This window comes from Chiloscyllium punctatum, chromosome 25, assembly GCF_047496795.1.
Source record: "Chiloscyllium punctatum isolate Juve2018m chromosome 25, sChiPun1.3, whole genome shotgun sequence".
Classification (NCBI taxonomy): Eukaryota; Metazoa; Chordata; class Chondrichthyes; order Orectolobiformes; family Hemiscylliidae; genus Chiloscyllium; species Chiloscyllium punctatum.
The window spans coordinates 62,123,294-62,141,123 of NC_092763.1; the positions used below are offsets into that span (position 1 = coordinate 62,123,294).

At 39.3% G+C, this 17,830-nt stretch overlaps 1 protein-coding gene across 1 annotated transcript in view; it reads left to right on the forward strand.

Moving 5' to 3' along the window:
- The window catches only part of LOC140495992 (nuclear protein AMMECR1-like), a 188,211-nt gene extending 172,760 nt beyond the window's left edge, over window positions 1-15,451 (forward strand). The window contains exon 7 of the mRNA XM_072595386.1: window positions 10,703-15,451. Within this exon, the coding sequence (XP_072451487.1) occupies window positions 10,703-10,817 (115 nt within the window). The 3' untranslated portion in view covers window positions 10,818-15,451. The remainder of the gene's footprint in view (window positions 1-10,702) is intronic.
- Window positions 15,452-17,830: the final 2,379 nt, after the last annotated feature.

Below are 17,830 nucleotides of genomic sequence, written 5' to 3' on the forward strand. Positions count from 1 at the left end.
TTGCACATGTACAAACACACACTCATGCACTTAGATGCGCATGCACTCACGCATAAACTCTCTATCTGTCTGCCCCCACCCCCGTTGTCTCATCACCCATCTCTGTTATGCATGTGTGCGCACACATAATTCTATGGGGTGAACTTGTATTTGCAGATACATTCTATTTTGCTCAAAAAATGCACAAATATCACCCAATCACAATGCAATGCTAGCCATGCGCTCAAAACCAATCGCAACATTGTCATCAAACCAGCAAATAAAGGAGTAGCCTTCAAGCCAACATCAACCACAACACCATACAATCCTGTCACGGCAACCACTGCAAGACGTGTCTGTCGATATGTATATCACCTTTATGTTGGGGCACCACCCACCATGTATGCAGCAGGTATCTGTGTGACTCGGCTAACATTGCCTATCTCCTACGTTGCAGGCAAGGATGTCACGTGGCATGGTACATTGGTGAGACCATAAGACATCAGAGTGGAAGCAAGACCGTTTGCTCATTGAGTCCACTCCGCCATTTAATAATGGCTAATGGGTATTTCCATTCCACTTACCTGCACTCTCCCCGTATCCCTTAATTTCTTGCGAGATCAAGAATTTATCAATCTTTGCCTTGAAGACTACTTTTGTCCCAGCCTCCACTGCGCTTCATAGCAATGAATTCCACAGGCCCACCACTCTCTGACTAAAGAAGTGTCTCCTTATTTCCATTCTAAATTGACCCCCTCTAATTTTAAGGCTGTGCCCACAGGTCCTAGTCTCCCCACCTAATGGAAACAACCTCCCAGCATTCACCCTTTCTAAGCCATACATTATCTTGTAAGTTCCTATTTGATCTCCTCTCAACCTTTTAAACTCTAATGAATACAATCCCAGGATCCTCAGCTGATCATCATATGTTAGGCCTACCATTCCAGGGATCATCAGTGTGCATCTTAACTGGACACACTCCAGTGCCAATATGTCCTTCCTGAAGTGTGGAGCCCAAAATTGGACACCATATTCTAAATGAGGCATAACTAAAGCTTTATAAAGTCTCAGAAGCATGTCGCTGCTTTTATATTCCAACCCTCTTGAGATAAATTACAACATTAAATTTTGCTTTCTTAACCACTGACTCAACCTACAACTCAACCTTTAGAGAATCCTGGACTAGTACTCCCGGATCCCTTTCTACTTTGGCTTTATGAATTTTCTCACCATTTTAAAAAATAGTCCATGCCTGTGTTTCTTTTTCCAAAGTGCGAGACCTCACACTTGCTCACATTGAAATTCATCAGCCATTTCCTGGACCACTCTCCTCAACTGTCTAAATCTTCCTGCAGCCTCCCCACCACCTCAGTACTACCTGTCTGTCCGCCTAACTTTGTATCATTGGCAAACTTCGCATAATGCCCCCAGTCCCTTCATCCAAATCATTAATATGTAAAGTGAACAACTGCAACCTCAACACTGAACCCTGCGGGACCCCACTTGTCACCAGCTGCCATTCTGAAAAAGAACCTTTTATCCCAACTCTGCCTTCTGTCAAACAGCCAATCCTTAATGAAGAGAACATTCCTGGTCTGGATCTGCTTTACCATTGTGTAGTTTTTACTTAATAACTCTACCTGCATGAATTTGTTACATTGAGACTCAATTCTTTTGTGTTCCAATGTTCATGAAATATCAGCAGCTTTACCAGAGCGGCCCATTTCTACTCCAATAATAAAAAAAGAACTGCAGAAATCAAACAAAATCAGAAATTGCTGGGGAAACTCAGGTCCGGGAGCATCTATGGAGAAAAAGCAGTGTTAGTATTTTGGGTCCAATGACCCCACCCCACTCCATTGTAATCATTTGTTTAACAAAGAATATAGAGTTCCACAAAACAATCTGAGAATTTTATTAGACTTTTATTATTACTTATCAAGTTTCTGATTTCTGATTATTGTCGCTTTTCAATGAATCAGAGTACTGGTATAGCACTGCATTACCTGTTACTTAACTGGGCAACATCTTGTGGTTGTTGCTCACTAAGATCCTTTACATTGTGAAATAGTTTCTATGTTCTTTGCATACCCAGAGACCATAGTACAGATGATAAACTGTGTGTTGACCTTTTCTAATAAGAACCTTCATGCCTCACTATATTGAGGCCTTTTCCAATGGTTTATGGAACATCTGAGATATTAATTTCTTCAACACTTTGTTTGTATTGTGTATTTGCCTGCAGTTATCAAATCTTTCTTTGTACCATAATAATATCTGGCTGATAAACATTTTCAGCCAACATGATGTTTTCCTCATTTTGTTGGTCATTCCTCCTATCAAAGCTTACCTGCCCTGAAAGGGTACTAACACTAGTCCATATGGTCTAAATTGTCTCCGCCAGTTTTATTCAGCGTCCTTTTTTTAAAAAAAAATGCTCTGCTACCCCATCTTTGCTATCCACTCATTGACCTGACTAATCTGCCACTCACAATGGTAGCACTGAGAATAATCCTTTAAATTGCAAGGCCCCAATTATGATGCTGTTGATTTCTATATGATGCATAAATTTTGGCTGTTTTCTCCTTGTAATTCCAGGAAGTAATGCACCATTTGAGATTCTCCAGCAGCTGGCTGTCAAGCCCCCAATTTATAAAATTCCCTCTTAGCTAGCACTAACTTATTCTGACAGTGAGTGTCTCTTTCTTTCCCTGGTAATCCCTCCAATTCTGGTTCGAGAGTTGCTTTATATTTGCTGCATTATAAGTGAATTCATTTTGGAGACTAGGTTTTTTATGGTGTTACAACAAAGTTTAGAGATTGAGCTGGGTTAGGTCCATACCCCCCACCAACCCACCCTCCCCTGCCAGCACCTTTTCCGAACACTGCAAGAATCGCAAAACCTATGCCCACACCTCCCCCCTTCCCTCTGTCCAAGGCCCCACATGAGCCTTCCACATGCGCCAGAGATTTACTTGTACTGCCACACGCGTGATCTACTGTATCTGTTGCTCCCAATGTGGTCTCCTCTACATTGGGGAGACAGGATGGCTACTTGCAGAACGCTTCAGGGAACGTCTCCAGGACGCACGCACAAAACAACCCCACTGCCCCGTGTCCGAACATTTTAACTACCCTTCCCACTCTGCCAAGGACATGAGTCCTGGGTCTCCTCCATCATCAAACCCTTACCATCCGATGCCTAAAGGAAGAACGCTTCATCTTCCACCTTTGATCCCATTTTGGAGGGTTCCATGTGAATTTCACCTGTTTCCTCGTTTTCCCTTCCCCTCAACTTATCCCAGATCCTACCGTCCAACTCTGCACTGCCCTCTTGACCTGTCCTACCTGTTCATCTTCCTTCCCACCTATCCATTCCATCCTCCTCTCTGACGTAACACCTTCACCCCCACTTCGTCTACTGATCGCATTCCCAGCTACCTTCCCCCTCTACCTCTCTTCCCCCCCCAATTTAACACTCAACCCACACGCACACACCCCCACCCCACCTCCTGATTTGGAGGGCTTGTGGTTGAAACATCAATTCTCCTGTTCCTCGGGCGTTGCCTGACCAGTTGTGCTTTTCCAGCACTGCGCTCTTCGATTCTGTAGTCCCATCATTCCATAGGTCACTAATATATTTAAACACTTTTTTTCGAGTTATCAACAGGACCAGTTATATTACTTTTATATTGGGCTTAAAATAAAAAGATCCATCAATAGATTTCTTTTACAAACCAAAATGATTAATTTAATTTAAGGCAACACTTCATCAACATACCTTTTTTTGATTAACACTGAAACTGAAAATGTCCGTATTTGTCTGTCTAAATAACCCTACACTTAATTTGTTATGCCCAAGATGGGAAGAGTACACTGCTTCTTCTAGTCCCACTACTCCACTTGTCACAACACAAATTTAATTACATAACCCAGTTCCCAATGCAACCAGTTGTATAACCTTTTTTTTTAGAAAGACCCATTAATGGGAATCTTTAATAAATGCAATATTGATTTATTGAATATTCAATATTGAAAAGCAATTTCATCCATGAAGATGTAGAATTGTTTAGCGTAATTAGTTACTAATGTGAAAATCAAAATGTTTACTCATCTAAGGTGATTCTCTCTCTTCCTTTCTCTTCCTCCCTTACCCCCCCAACAAGCTGTTGAGTGACAAAGTAAGGAAATTTGCATGTGGTCCTGTTTTTTATTGTGCCAGCTGCCCCTGCCTTTCTAAATGATAGGGGCCACAGATTTTGAAGGTGCTCTCAACAAAAAAAATCGTATAGATGCATACTTTACAGCCACTGAGTACGGTGGACAGAATGAAATTGTGATCAGTGGCGAATTGTGTGTTACTTAGCCCTGAATGATGTCAAGCTTCATACCTGTTAGAACTGAATTCATCTTTGTAAATGAAGAGTATTCCATCAGAATCCTAACTTGTGCCATTTTAGATGTTGAATGGGCTTTCAACCATAGTATGTAGCTGATCCAGTTACATTTCAAGTCAGTGAGTTCTTCAAATGTTAGTAGTTCATTAAATGTTAAGGTAATGTTATTCTCTCAAGATGGTCACTTCATGTCAGTTGTGATATAAATGTTACTTGTCGCTTAGTTTAGGTCTGGCTGTGAGCTAGTATGGATTGCCAGCCCATTCTCTTTTATTTCAAGCTGACTGTTCCACTTTTCTGATAGCAAAACAATCTTTTGATCATAGTATAGCAATTTATTTAACCAGCATTATATCATGTGACAATATATTTGTTGCAATCATTTTCTCTATCTTTGCCCACAAAATCCTATCCCTTCAATAAAATTAATTGCCTTGTTAATTAATGATGTAGTATTAACTTTTTTTTTCTAATCACTATGTTCAGAAATATTATTACATACCTCTGGAGCAGGTGGGACATGAACCAAGATCTCTTTGATCTAGGGCAGGGACGCTGCAACTCTGCCTATTAACATATTAGTGTCTTGTATCTTTTGAAAATTGTATGTCCCTAAACTTTCTGATACTTGCAGTGCTGATTTTGCTATGTTGTTGTTTCTGTTTTCTGTTTCCTCCCACCATTCTGTTCAATCCACTGTGAACTAGTAACTGATGAACATGTTCAGCTTATGCCTGAAATGTCAACTCTTCTGCTCCTTTGGATGCTGCCTGACCGGCTGTTCTTTTCCAGCACCGCACTCTTCAAACCCAAATACAAGTCCAGTTTAAAGTTTCATCCACTGCCTTGGCCCAAGCATATTAAGCATGGTGGAAAATAAATGACTTATGAACCATCTGTGGTTTTGAGAGAAATTTGGGAGAAATTTGATGAGAATTTCACCATCTTTCATTTCAAAATCTCTCCCTAATTCTGCTATCATGGGACACAGAATGGACAAAATTAAATGCTTATTACTGAGCAACCATCTTCAACATTGTGTTATAAATGTTAGCCATGTGAAAATCTTAAATTATGAAAGAATGAAATTATACTGTTTAGCTGGCTTTTTGTAATACTTTTGTGTTAAGATTAGATTACCTAGAGTGTGGAAACAGGCCCTTCAGCCCGACCGGTCCACACCGACCCTCCGAAGAGTAACTCACCCAGACCCACTTCCCTCTGACTAATGCACCTAACACTATGGGCAATTTAACATGACCAATTCACCTGATCTGCACATCTTTGGACTTTGGGAGGAAACCGACGCAGACACTGGGAGAATGTGCGTGTGAAGTTTGGACATTGCCCGAGGCTGGAATCGAACCTGCTACCCTGGCGCTGTGAGGAAGCAGTGCTAACCACTGTGCCACAGTGCCGTCATCTTTGACATGTCAATTTTAATCTGTTAGTATACCTAGTTGACCCGTTACTACACTGGTAACTGATTTTAATTCTCCCATCGACTGACTAATTAGAATACTACTTTTTTAAAGTCATTTCATAAATGTGGGCATCACTGAGCCAGCATTTATTGCTCATCCCACATTACCCTTGGAAAAGTACTGGTGAGCTGCCGCCTCGAATCTCTTCAGTCTGTTTGCAGTGATACATCCAACATGCTGTCAGGAAGAGAGTTGCAGCATGTTGATTTAATGATGCTGCAGGAACAGCAATACATGCCTAAGTTAGGATAGTGTGTGGCTTGACCGAGAACTTGCAGGTGGTGGTGTTGCCATGTGTCTAAAGGCCTTATTCTTCTAGATGGTTGTGGGTTTAGCAGATCTAAGGACCTTTGGTGAATTTCTGTAGTGTATATGTAAATGTTACACACTGCTGCTACTGAATGTTGGTGGAGGGGGAGTGGATGCTTATGAACGTGGTGTCAATCAAGTGCAATGCTTTGTCATCAGTTGCATTAGGCTTCTTGAGTGTTATTGGAGCTGTGCCCATCCAGGCAAGTGGAGAGTCAGGAGGTGAGTTAGCCACCACTGTATTCCTAGGCTCTGACCTGTTCTTGTAGACACTGTGGGTCCAGTGAGCTTCTGGTTAATGGTAACTCCAGGATATTGATAGTGGGAGTTTATGATAGTAACACCATCATGTCAAGGGGCAATGGTTAGATTCTTCTTCGTTGGAGACTATCTTTGCCTGGCCTTTTGGTGGTGTGAATATTATTTGCCACTTGCCAGTCAAGCCTAAATATTGTCCAGGTCTTGCTGCATTTGGATATGAGCTACTTGAGTTGTGAATGCTATTGAACATGGCACAAACATCCCCCACTTCTCACATTGTGATGGAGGGAAGGTGATTGAAGCTGCTGAAGATAGTTTGGCCTAGAACACTACCCTGAGGAACTTGTGCAGAGGACTCCTGGAGCTCAAAAAACTGATTTCCAACCACCACAATCATCTTTCTAACTGCCAGTTTTAATGCCAACTAGTGGCGAGTTTGCTGCTGACTTCCGGTTTTGTTAGGACTCCATGTTACCACACTCAGTCAAATGTGGCCATAATATCAAGACTGTCATTCCCACCTCCTCTCTGGAATTCAGCTCTTGACCTGGTTCAGACAAAGGCTGGAACAAGGTTAGAAGTTGAATGGCACTGGCGGAACCCAAATTCTGCATCAGTGAGTAGATTATTGCTGAGCAGGTGCTGCTTGATAGAACTGTCAATGGCACCTTCCATAATTTTACTGATGATTGAGTGTAGACTGGGGCACAAATTTGCTGAGTCCATTTTGTCCTTTTTGCATACAGGAGATAACCTAGGCAATTTTCCACACTTATTGTGTAGAAACCAGTGTTGTATCTGTACTGGAAGAGCTTAGTTAAGAGAGCAGCAAGTTCTGGAGCACAGTACTATTGCTGGAATGTTGTCAGGATCCATATCTTTTGCAGTATCCAATACCTCCAACCATTTCTTGATATTGCATGAAGTGAATTGAACTGGCTAAATACTGGTATCTTTAATACTAGGGACCACTGGCAGATGACGTTTGATTTGGATAAATGTGAAGTCCTGCATTTCGGAAGGACAAATCTGGGAAGGACTAATGCACTTATTGGTAAGGTGCTGGGGAGTGTAGCTAACAAAGAGAACCTTGGAATGCAGATTCATAGTTCATTGAAAGTAGACTTGCAGGTAGATAGGATGGTGAAGGTGGTGTTTGGTATGCTTGCCGGTATTGGTCAGTGCGTTGAGTGTAGGAGTTGGGAGGTCATGCTGTGGCTGGACATTGGTTAGGCTATTTTTGGAATACTGTGTGCAATTCTGGTCTCCCTACTATAGGAAGGATGTTGTGAAAGGGTTGTGAAACCTGAAAGGGTTCAGAAAAGACTTACAAGAAAGTTGCCACAGTTAGGAGGTTTGAGCTATTGGGAGTGGCTGAATAGGCTGGAGCCGTTTTCCCTGGAGAGTCTGAGGCTGAGGGGTGACCTTTATAGAGATTTATAAAATCAGGAGGGGCATTAATAGGGTAAATAGACAAGGTCTTTTCCCTAGGATGAGGGAGTCTAAAACTAGAGAGCATAGGTTTAAGGTGAGAGGAGAAAGATTTAAAAGGGACCTAAGGGGCAACATTTTCACTCAAGGGTAGTGCGTGTATGGAATGCAGTACCAGAGGAGGTGGTGATTGCAACATTTAAAAGGCATCTGGATGGGTATATGAATAGGAACAGTTTAGAGGGGAATGGGCCAAGTGCTGGCAAATGGGATTAGATTTATTAAGGATATCTGGTCAGCATGGACAAGTTGGACCAATGGGTCTGTTTGTGCTGCACATCTGATTTTATGAATCCATTTGCCTTTATATTGCCTTTCTGCAATCCATGCACAAAGGTGTCCACATCCCTCTGCACTGACTCACATTGAATCTGCTTCCAATTTAAACAATTTGCTATTTTGTTTATTCATCCAAGATGGCCAACCTCACACTTACCCACATTAAACTCCATCTGCCGGATTCTGGCCCATTCTCCAAGCTTATCAATAGCCATCTGTAAACTCTTTATTTCTTCATCACCGCCTGCTTATCAATCTATTTTAGTTTTATCTATCACCTATAAAAAGGTGGTTGTGAGCCATGGAAAGAAAAAAACAGTTGTGTGCATTCCACTCCAAATCACTGACCAATCTGAGTATTTGTGTCCCAAATTTGAGGATTCCAGAACTTGAGGCATATCCAACACCAGTTAAAGCTGCCAAGAATAAAGCAATTATTTAGTGTTGAGATCAGAATTGGATGAGCAGGGATATCTGGGGAGTGGCTCTAGTTGGTTAGTCGTGTGACAGGAGGAGATTAGGGAAATGGGATCAGGCAAAGATATTTGAAAACAATGGAAATTTTGATCTCTGTTGGAACAAGTTCCACACACAGCAATCTTCTATAACTCATGTGCCAGTGGTGTTTCTGAGCAGGAGTCTAGTTTGGCTTGTACCCAATCTGTTGGAGCAACGTTGCAGACCAATGAACTCATCTTCATTTTAACAACACTTGTTGCCATATTTTGAGTTAAAGATCAAAAGGCAACTTTGAAAGTGACAGTAATGTGCCAGGTAAGTGCTGAGTGTTTAGTATAGGTCAGGTGGTTGAGTTAATTTCAACAGGGCCAAGTTAATTTATTAAGGGCTGGAACATATGCTATGCATAGGGAAGATGGGGGCTATTCAGCAGGGTAGGGTTGGAGTGCCTCTGATTAGAGGAAACATGTCTGGTATGATCAGGTCAGGGGAAGGGCGGCCAGTTCAGTGGAATTTAGTGTTTGGCGCAGGTCGGGTTGGTGGAGGGGTTTGTTTGTCTTGGGAGTGGTAAGTAATTTGGGATCAGAAGGGTTCTGGCTTCCTGTATAGGAGGTGATTTGGGGATTGGGTTGGAAAACTCTTATGGGGGAGGGGGTTTGTGTGAATTGGAGGTTCAGTTTAATAGTGATTGGTTACAGGGTTTTTTTTAATGTTTCCTGGATGACTAAGTGAGCCACAGTGTTCAGTTCTCTGATGAGGATTTTTCCAGAGGGCCACCAACTTAGCAGAGATATCGTCTAAAGTTTTTAATTTCCTAGGTAATTCCTATGGAGTCAGCTGCATCCTAGTGCTACTTCACAACTCCAGTCTGTGCTCCTCCATTGACTAGTCAACAGAATATCTGGGCCAATTTGGAATTCTCATTTTCTAACTATTGTGTACATTTATTTGTTTTTGAGAGTTTTCTAAATGTTGGCATAAATACCAAATGGTTATAGTCATACCTATACTATAATAATTCTTTCCAACAGCAGAGAAACAGCAGCTGTACAGATAACATGTCAATTTCACAGCAGTTCTTGGTCCTCAATAAACTTTTGGTGTTAGAAGAAAGTATGGTGACATACAGGATGATTACATGCATTGTTGAGGGTTCATAATGTGCCATTTTAAATATCATCCTAACTTTAAGTGAACTTGTATTTGTGTTTCACTATTCATTTCCAAACCTAGAATATACAATTCTAATTCAACTACAGAACCTGTATTTGTATAACTCATTCCATGCCTGCAAAATTCCTCCAAAGATTTCACAACTAATGATTAACTCTGTAGTCTAATCTTTGGTAGCACAGATATAAACAGTGAGTCCTACAGCTAAGTGTAGTAAGCGATTAATTAATGTTGTTCATGTTGGCTGGGGAGTAAATCTTGGGACAGCCAGAAAATGTCCCTCGAGTAAAAGCAAAATATTGTGGATACTGGAAATCTGAAACAAAAAAAAGGGAGAAACCTGATGTTTCAAATCTGATTTGACTTGTTAGACTTTCCTTGCCCCTACTGTTTGGGCCCAGTTTAACATGTCATCCAACAATGGCAGCTGTGCCAAAGTAGCACTCATTCAGTACTAGACTAAAGAGACGGATTAGATTATGTTAAGGCCCTGGAATAGATTTATGATTGACCTTCAGTGAGGTACTGAGGAGAGAAAAAATATTAAATTGCCTTCATGTGGCTGAGTGCAACACCAGGGATAAAAGATAGTTTGAAAGCTATCAATTGCTATCTTGTTATAAAACAATTGAGGTAAGTGCCTAAACTACTAATCTTTTTTTATCAAAACCAAATTTTGTTTACTTTAAATTATTTAACTTTGTCTGGCTGTCTATGCTAGATTGTCGTCTCATTTGGGAAAGAATTCATGTCACCAGCATAATCTTGCAGCACCAAGGCATCTAGTGGGGATGCTCAGCATATTGACTGAGCAGTTTGAGTTTTTCGTAAATAAAACAACTAATGCGTTTTTTTATCTGTTCTCTGCAGGTACCATAGCGAAAAGATGACACTGAGTTACTCAGAGTATCTAGCTCACCGCCAGCATCACCACTACCAGAATGGCATTGCACACCCTCTACCACCGTACAACCATTATTCCTGACAATGACTTGCATGACCAGTCACTTGATCTTTCAGCGGACCTCTTCCCAGGGGACCCTTCCCCTTCTTGGTCTAGCTATCTCTATTACTGTACCATTTTATGATGTTAGTTTCCGTTGCCATAATGGCATGCAGCTATTTGGCTGATGTCAATTTGGCAACGGGTGGTAACAACTCATAATTATGTATCAACGTATTTTCTTTGAGCGTGCCCTTTCATAAAATAAGTTCCGATGAAATTATAACTTTTTTTGCATTCCCAGAATTTCCTAAGCCTGTGGATGAATGGAAGGAGATATGAGAGAGAGAGATTGGTCCAGCTTGGATTCTAAATTTGCAAGAGCAGGGTTAATCAAATAGTGTCTTTGTTCTTAGGCAAATATTGGACCTACATTTCTTTAATGATTGGATAAACCTTCTTTAACAGTCAGAACCCTTTAGTTTCGACTGCTGTAAAAGAAGTTACAAATCGTTTCAGCATTGCATTTGATTTGTATAAAATCCCTTTGTCATACTGACCATTTTAGTATGAATAGCTTTTTAAGCTTAGCTACATTTTTGCTTTAAAATGCAGCTGTCGAAGGACAACAAAAGTTGGTAAAAAGAACTACACTGAGTTCTCAAGTACTGTATCAAAATGTTAGGCATACTACTTGACCTCCCATGACACAAATTTCTAAACACTTTCCACAATAGAATTGTTATTGGGTATACTTGTCAAATGGAAAGTAATTAAGATAATATCTTGTATCCTATGATGTATATAATTTGTGTGTATGTATACACAGCTTTTTTTTTCCCTTGTGGGGAAAGATTTTTCTTAATACATTTGTTATAATAATTACCTATGAAGTTTTTTTGCAAATACTTGCATGGAGTAAAAATAGGTTCAACAGTTTGATTTATGGGTTAAAAGTACATGAATATAATAATGCAGATCAAGATTGCACATTATGATGGTATTTGTGTGCTGTTGGTCTTTACCTACTTGCTGTTACCTCCAGGAGGAAGGGCAATCCTTGTTGGTATATTACCTTTTTTCTGAATTTTAAACACTGGCTTGTAGGTCATACTATTCTGTGCTTGTAACTGCCTCTGTGATAGGGCACTAATTTTGAATTGGTAAAGATAATTTTAGTTTTGAATTTCTTTCCACATAGATCAGTATACCCAAAACATCACATCTTTGAGTCATCTGGAAACACCTATGAAATGTTATTTAATCAGCCATTTGTTGAATTTGGTTTGGCTTTGCAGTGCAACAGAATAATTAACACTATATACAGTATATAAAAATAATTAAATACTCCCACCTCAGTTTCTCACTGAATATAGAAAACAGTGTAAATTTGGTTCTAGGAAATTTTCAACATGGATTTCCAGTTATTAACTGGATTTTGATTCTTTAAGTTCTAGCACTTGTTTTTGTACCTGTAACATTTTAATTATAAACATATAGTTTAAGCCAAGCTGCTTAGTTTATAAGATTAACGATAACAAATCAGTTCTGATTCAGATTTAAATATTTTATAATTCAATAAGGAATTTTTAGTTATACTAGAAAAGAGAAAGTTGAGACTCTAGGGAGCTGGGCAATCGTGGTGCTAGAACTCAGGAAATATTAATGCGCAGTATTTTGTGCAGCCTGAGGCTCCCAATACATCTGTATAAAATTTATTTTGCTCAGCTTCTTATTGTCAGGATTGGAAATTTAAATTAGCCAAGTTTATTATGACCGTGCAAATTTTCCAGTGAACAGGAACTGTTTGGGAAAACGAGATGATCAGATGTTGGTCATTTTAGATTTCTGCTTTTGGTTGTCACAAATCTAACCTGGAATATCCACAGACTTCAGATCAGTAAGTTCTGGTTTAGTATGGTAAAATAGGTTAGAAATAGAAACAACCTGGTGTTATTTGTTCAGCTGACTTTTTTTTTAAAGAATCAAACCGAAGACTGCAGGTGGCTGTCTAAATTTGAGAGTTTAGATTAAGTGTACGTGGTAGTATTGTACATTTTTTCTAGTAGCTTTAAAGATCAGATTAAGATGTGTTAGATTGTCATTAAGACATAGTTGAAACAAACGTAAATCTGAGACAATACATCATTAGCATTTCTTCCTACATTTATTACTACTTTAACCTTTTGAATCGTTTTTTAATTTAACCAAGGATAGGTCTCCTGAATAAGATATTTGTAATTTCTGATCCAACCTTAAGACATTTGAAACTTAAAATCAGTTGTCTCCTAAATTTTGTCTTGAAGGTACTTCATTAAATATCAACAGCTAATTATTAACAATCAGCAAAGTTTGCAATCCTATAGTAAAAAATCTCTCCTTTTTGTAAAGGATTCTGGCGCAATTTCAAGTGTCCATTAATGTTTGTTTTTATTGGATATGTTCAAACAGGCTGTGTTTTTCACTAAATATCAACGTTGAGGAAAACCATTAATTGCTCATTTGAATATCCTCCGCTATATAAATGAAATGTAAGGTACGGTCTTTAGATTTGATTAGCTTCTCAGTGAAAGATTTGCCTGCATCCTATGAAAATAATCCATTGTGTGATGCTGAAGATAACTCCTTCCATTATTCACATTGATAGAACTTAAGAGCTGTGCATCCACAGTAATTCCAAAAGAAATGGTTTATATTTCACTTGTGTTGCCTTAATTTTGACACAAATAGCACAAACTGAACAATCCTGGCTGCCAAGTGGAACTTAGTTTACTGAATTTCTCTGAACATCGTGTCCTTCATCTCGGCATGCTCATCTTTTCTTTGAGCTCACCACTAGTGGGGAAAAAAAATGGTGCTATACGACTCTGAATGGGTCACGTGACTGGTCATGCTGACTCCGAGATCATATCGGAATAATCTTGATATATGCAGATATTATACAAAACTTTACTACCAGTGTAATAATGATGAAAACAAATAAATAAAATCCTGCAGCCTTGCAAGGACGAGGTCAGCAATACTTCCCTGCATGGCATGGTGGAATGGGACATATCTCGTCGTGTGTAGCTATAGGAGCATGACAGTGTGTCCATGCTGGTCACTTTCTTTCCTTTGAAAAAAAATAGTTAAACTGAAGCATTAGGTATTTAATATTTTTATGGGGCTGTTACATTACCTGCCACCTCTTGAACATGTTCAATTTTTATATACTGTTGTGCAGTCGAGGTTACATCACGTTGTCGTTCAGACTGAACCAAAGATGCCTCCAGCCATGATCTAATGCTGCTGTGAATTAAGCCTGCTTTCCCGTCCTTCAAGGCTACTGCAGGAGGTTTTAAACAATTTGTTTTTTATTTTTGTACAATTTCTAACTGGTTTTGCTAGTAGCATTGATTCAATTAAGTTTAATTTGAAGATTCTCAATGAGCACTGTTGAACATTGATGTCTGGTAACTTTGCCCATGCTGTGGCTGTATCGAAGAAGCCCCATAGTGTGCCTCAGACCTAAGGGTTTCTTTAATCTGTATCCTAGAGACCAGCAGAAAATCTTTATACTAAAGATGTTTAATTATTTTTACCATTGTTGTTTGAACACTTGTTTCTTAATTTTACTCTGGACCTAGTAACTGCACTGGTTGTCAATCGCACTGAGAGAGCGAGAGAGTTGTGTTTCAGACTTTTGTAACAACACATGTATGACGGTTTTTGTACATTGAAATCAATTCTTTTCAGAATTTTTTGGATCTAGTTTCTAAGTTATTTTAGTGTTTTTTTTTATATGTTAAAGATGAGATGAGTTAACACTGTCACCAGCAGACTGATTTACCTACTGATGCTACAGTGATGCTGGGTTGATAGCTACCTGGTGTAGCTTGTGCCCAAAAAGTTTTTTTTTCCTTTTTATTAGTAACTGTTGAATAATGGCACCACAGTATATGTGAAGAACCCCCTTTCATTATGACTAGATCCTCCTTCCACATTTAAAATTTTACAATTACTATTAGTGTGATAATGTTGAAATGGGCATTTATACTATGGTCGTAAGTCAAAAAGTGGGGGGAGGGACTTTATAATAAAAATGATCAGTGGGTCTGTGAGACATGGATTGTGGAACAATGTAGTAGTTTTAACACTATTGTTACATTTTAAAGCATTTACCCAATAAAATATTAAGATTAATACATAATTGGTCTCTATGTTGGTACACTGAATAAAATGAGTGTTTCACGTGCCTAAGTATATTATACTAGTTACAAGCAGATTCAAGAAGGATCTCATGATTGCAAAATATTGTGGGTTTTAGTGGATTAGAAATGCTTTTTATTTGATGGAATGGACTTTATTTTTAAACCATGTTCAACAGTGGAGGTAGCAGGCACTGAAAGTATTTCCACTCATGTTGGGAGCGATACCACTTCATACGACCAGTACCAGTGGATGCAAATGGGCTTGCAGCAAAGGGAGTCCACCCAGCAACGTTCTGTGAAGGGCATCCACCTACAAGCAGAACAACGTGAATTCCAGACCTGCAGAAACCTACACTGACTTTTTCTAAACTTGATCATTTGATGGGGAGGGGGGAGGAAATCTATATGAATATTCAGTGAAATATGTGGGACGTTTTCTCCACAATGTTTTTTATCAATAAAAGCACATGTAAGTGTTGAAACAAATGACTTGTAGTGATTGGTTTCAAAAGCTACATTTTACATGTATTCTTTCAAAACCTTTGCTGTTATAAAATGATATATTGCACAGTCTAGCTCAATTGATCAGTTTGGCATGTTTTGTGCAAGTAGAGTTTGTAGGCTTCTGCTTAGGAAATGCATTACAACTAATATCTGATGTGCTCTCCATTTGTTTTTAACATTTTTAATTATGTATCATTGGATGTCAGTTGAGAAATCTTATTTTCTCCCTACCTTGACTTGGAATCTCAGAATCACTGCTAACCAGACTAAGAGCAGATCTATCTTAAAGTTGATATTTAACCAAAGTCAAGTGTATTTTTCCATAAATGGAAAAGGAGAGATGTCAAATGTTTAAAGCAAAAGTAAGTTTTCTTTAATTTCTCATCTGCACTACAGCCTTTAGGTTACAGCGTCTTTGTCATTGTTGGCATCCAGCCTTCTATGAAAAATGATGGGCGTGTAACAGTTAATTTGTTTCAGATGGAGAATCTTCCAGTGGTGCACTTTTTGCCAGTGTCCAAAGAGGCCATTCCTTGTTGGGCCAGTTCTACATGTGATTGTGGATTGTTTGTTTTGGCATTGGTGTCTCTGCCAAGCGACTTGAGGCATTGGTTAGTGCAATGGTGTATATCTCAGATGTTGCCTTTTTCCTCTGTCATCAGCTAGTGACTCCCAGGTGGTGATTGACAGAACATTTGAAACATAAACAGAGTGGGAAGTAGGCCTTTTGACCCTTCAAGCCTGCTACACCATTCAATGCAATCATGGCTTACCCCTAGCTAAATGCCATTTTCCCACTTTTTCTGCATCTCTTGATGCCTTTAAAAATCTTCACACTTGTAGATCTCTCTTGAATGTTTTCAGTCACCTGACTACCTCTGCTTCCTATTGTAGAGAATTTTATCAGTTCATTGCTGAGTGAAGAAATGTTTCTTCATCTAAGTCTTAAATGTGTCCCCTGAAATTTATGGACTTTCATGTCACACATCTAGGCATCCTTTTTAAGCAGAACTTTGGATTGTTCTTCCTCACTACAGAAGTCGTCCTTGGGCATTTAACTGGCTTTCATATACCTGTACAAACATAGCAACCTCATGAGTATTAAGTTGGTGAGGCCTCTTCTGGAGTACTACATACAGTTCTGGTTGCCCTGCTATTGGATGGCTTTATTAAACTGGAGAGGGTTCAGAAAAGATTCCCCAGGATATTGCTGGGGATGGAGGGTTTTAATTAGGCTGAGACTTTTTTTCGCTGGAGCCTGGGCAGTTGAGGAGAGACCTTCAAACTGGTTAAAATCTTGGAGAGAGTGAGGACTGCAGATGCTGGTGATCAGTCAAAAAGTGTGGCACTGGAAAAGCACAGCCAGTCAGGCAGCATCCAAGAAGCAGGAAAGTTGACTTTTGGAGCATAAGCTCTTCATCAGGAATCAAACATCAACTTTCCTCCTTCTTGGATGCTGCCTGACTGGCTGTGCTTTTCCAGTGCCATATTTTTTGACTGTAGAATCATGAGGGGCAGAGATAAAGTGAATAGCAAGGGTTTTTATTCCCTTTGCTGGGGGAGTTCAAAATTTGACAGCATATTTTTAAGGGAAGAACATTTTAAAAAGGACATGAGGCATCTTTTTAAAATTAGTTTATCAAAGGGATATATTATCTAGTGATTGAAAACAAATAAGACATCTGTATCTTGTTTCTTTGGAGGCAGTGATGTTGAATATATTCAGGTTGATGGAGTGCAGATTTATTAGTATCATTGTCCTGAACAAAGAGTTAGTGTTTTCCTGCAATTAAGTTGACTGCCATGTTTGGGGGGCAAAAAAATCAATGGGTTTCTCTGAAATAATGCTTTTTATCACATGTATTTGACATCTTGGAGATATTTTAAGACAGTCATACTAACTATCTATCATATGTAAAATCTGTTGTCAGATTTGAGGGGTATGGAGTATAATCCTTTGTGGATCTTGATGGATCATGCTGTAGTCCAAGGCTCTGAACTCTATTCCTGCACTTAACAGCCTACATTCAGCACTGAAATCATCAGACATGCAATCCCAAGATTTTTAATAGCGATATATAGCAATATGCAACTACTAAGAAATTTTTTTGTCACTCTTATGCTCATGTTAGTAGTGCTAGTACTTTAACTCCTACTGTCTCTCCTGTCCACAATAAGTTACTGATTTTAAAAATTCTTGTCTTGGTTTCCAAATTACTCTTTAGCCTTGACCATTCCCATTTCTCTAATCTCACTCAAACCAAAATCTGAGTTACCTGCTCTCATTCTGGCCTCTAGTGCGTCCCCAAATTTTCAGTCCACAGTGCATTCAGCTCAATTCACTATGTTACTGGTGTCCAT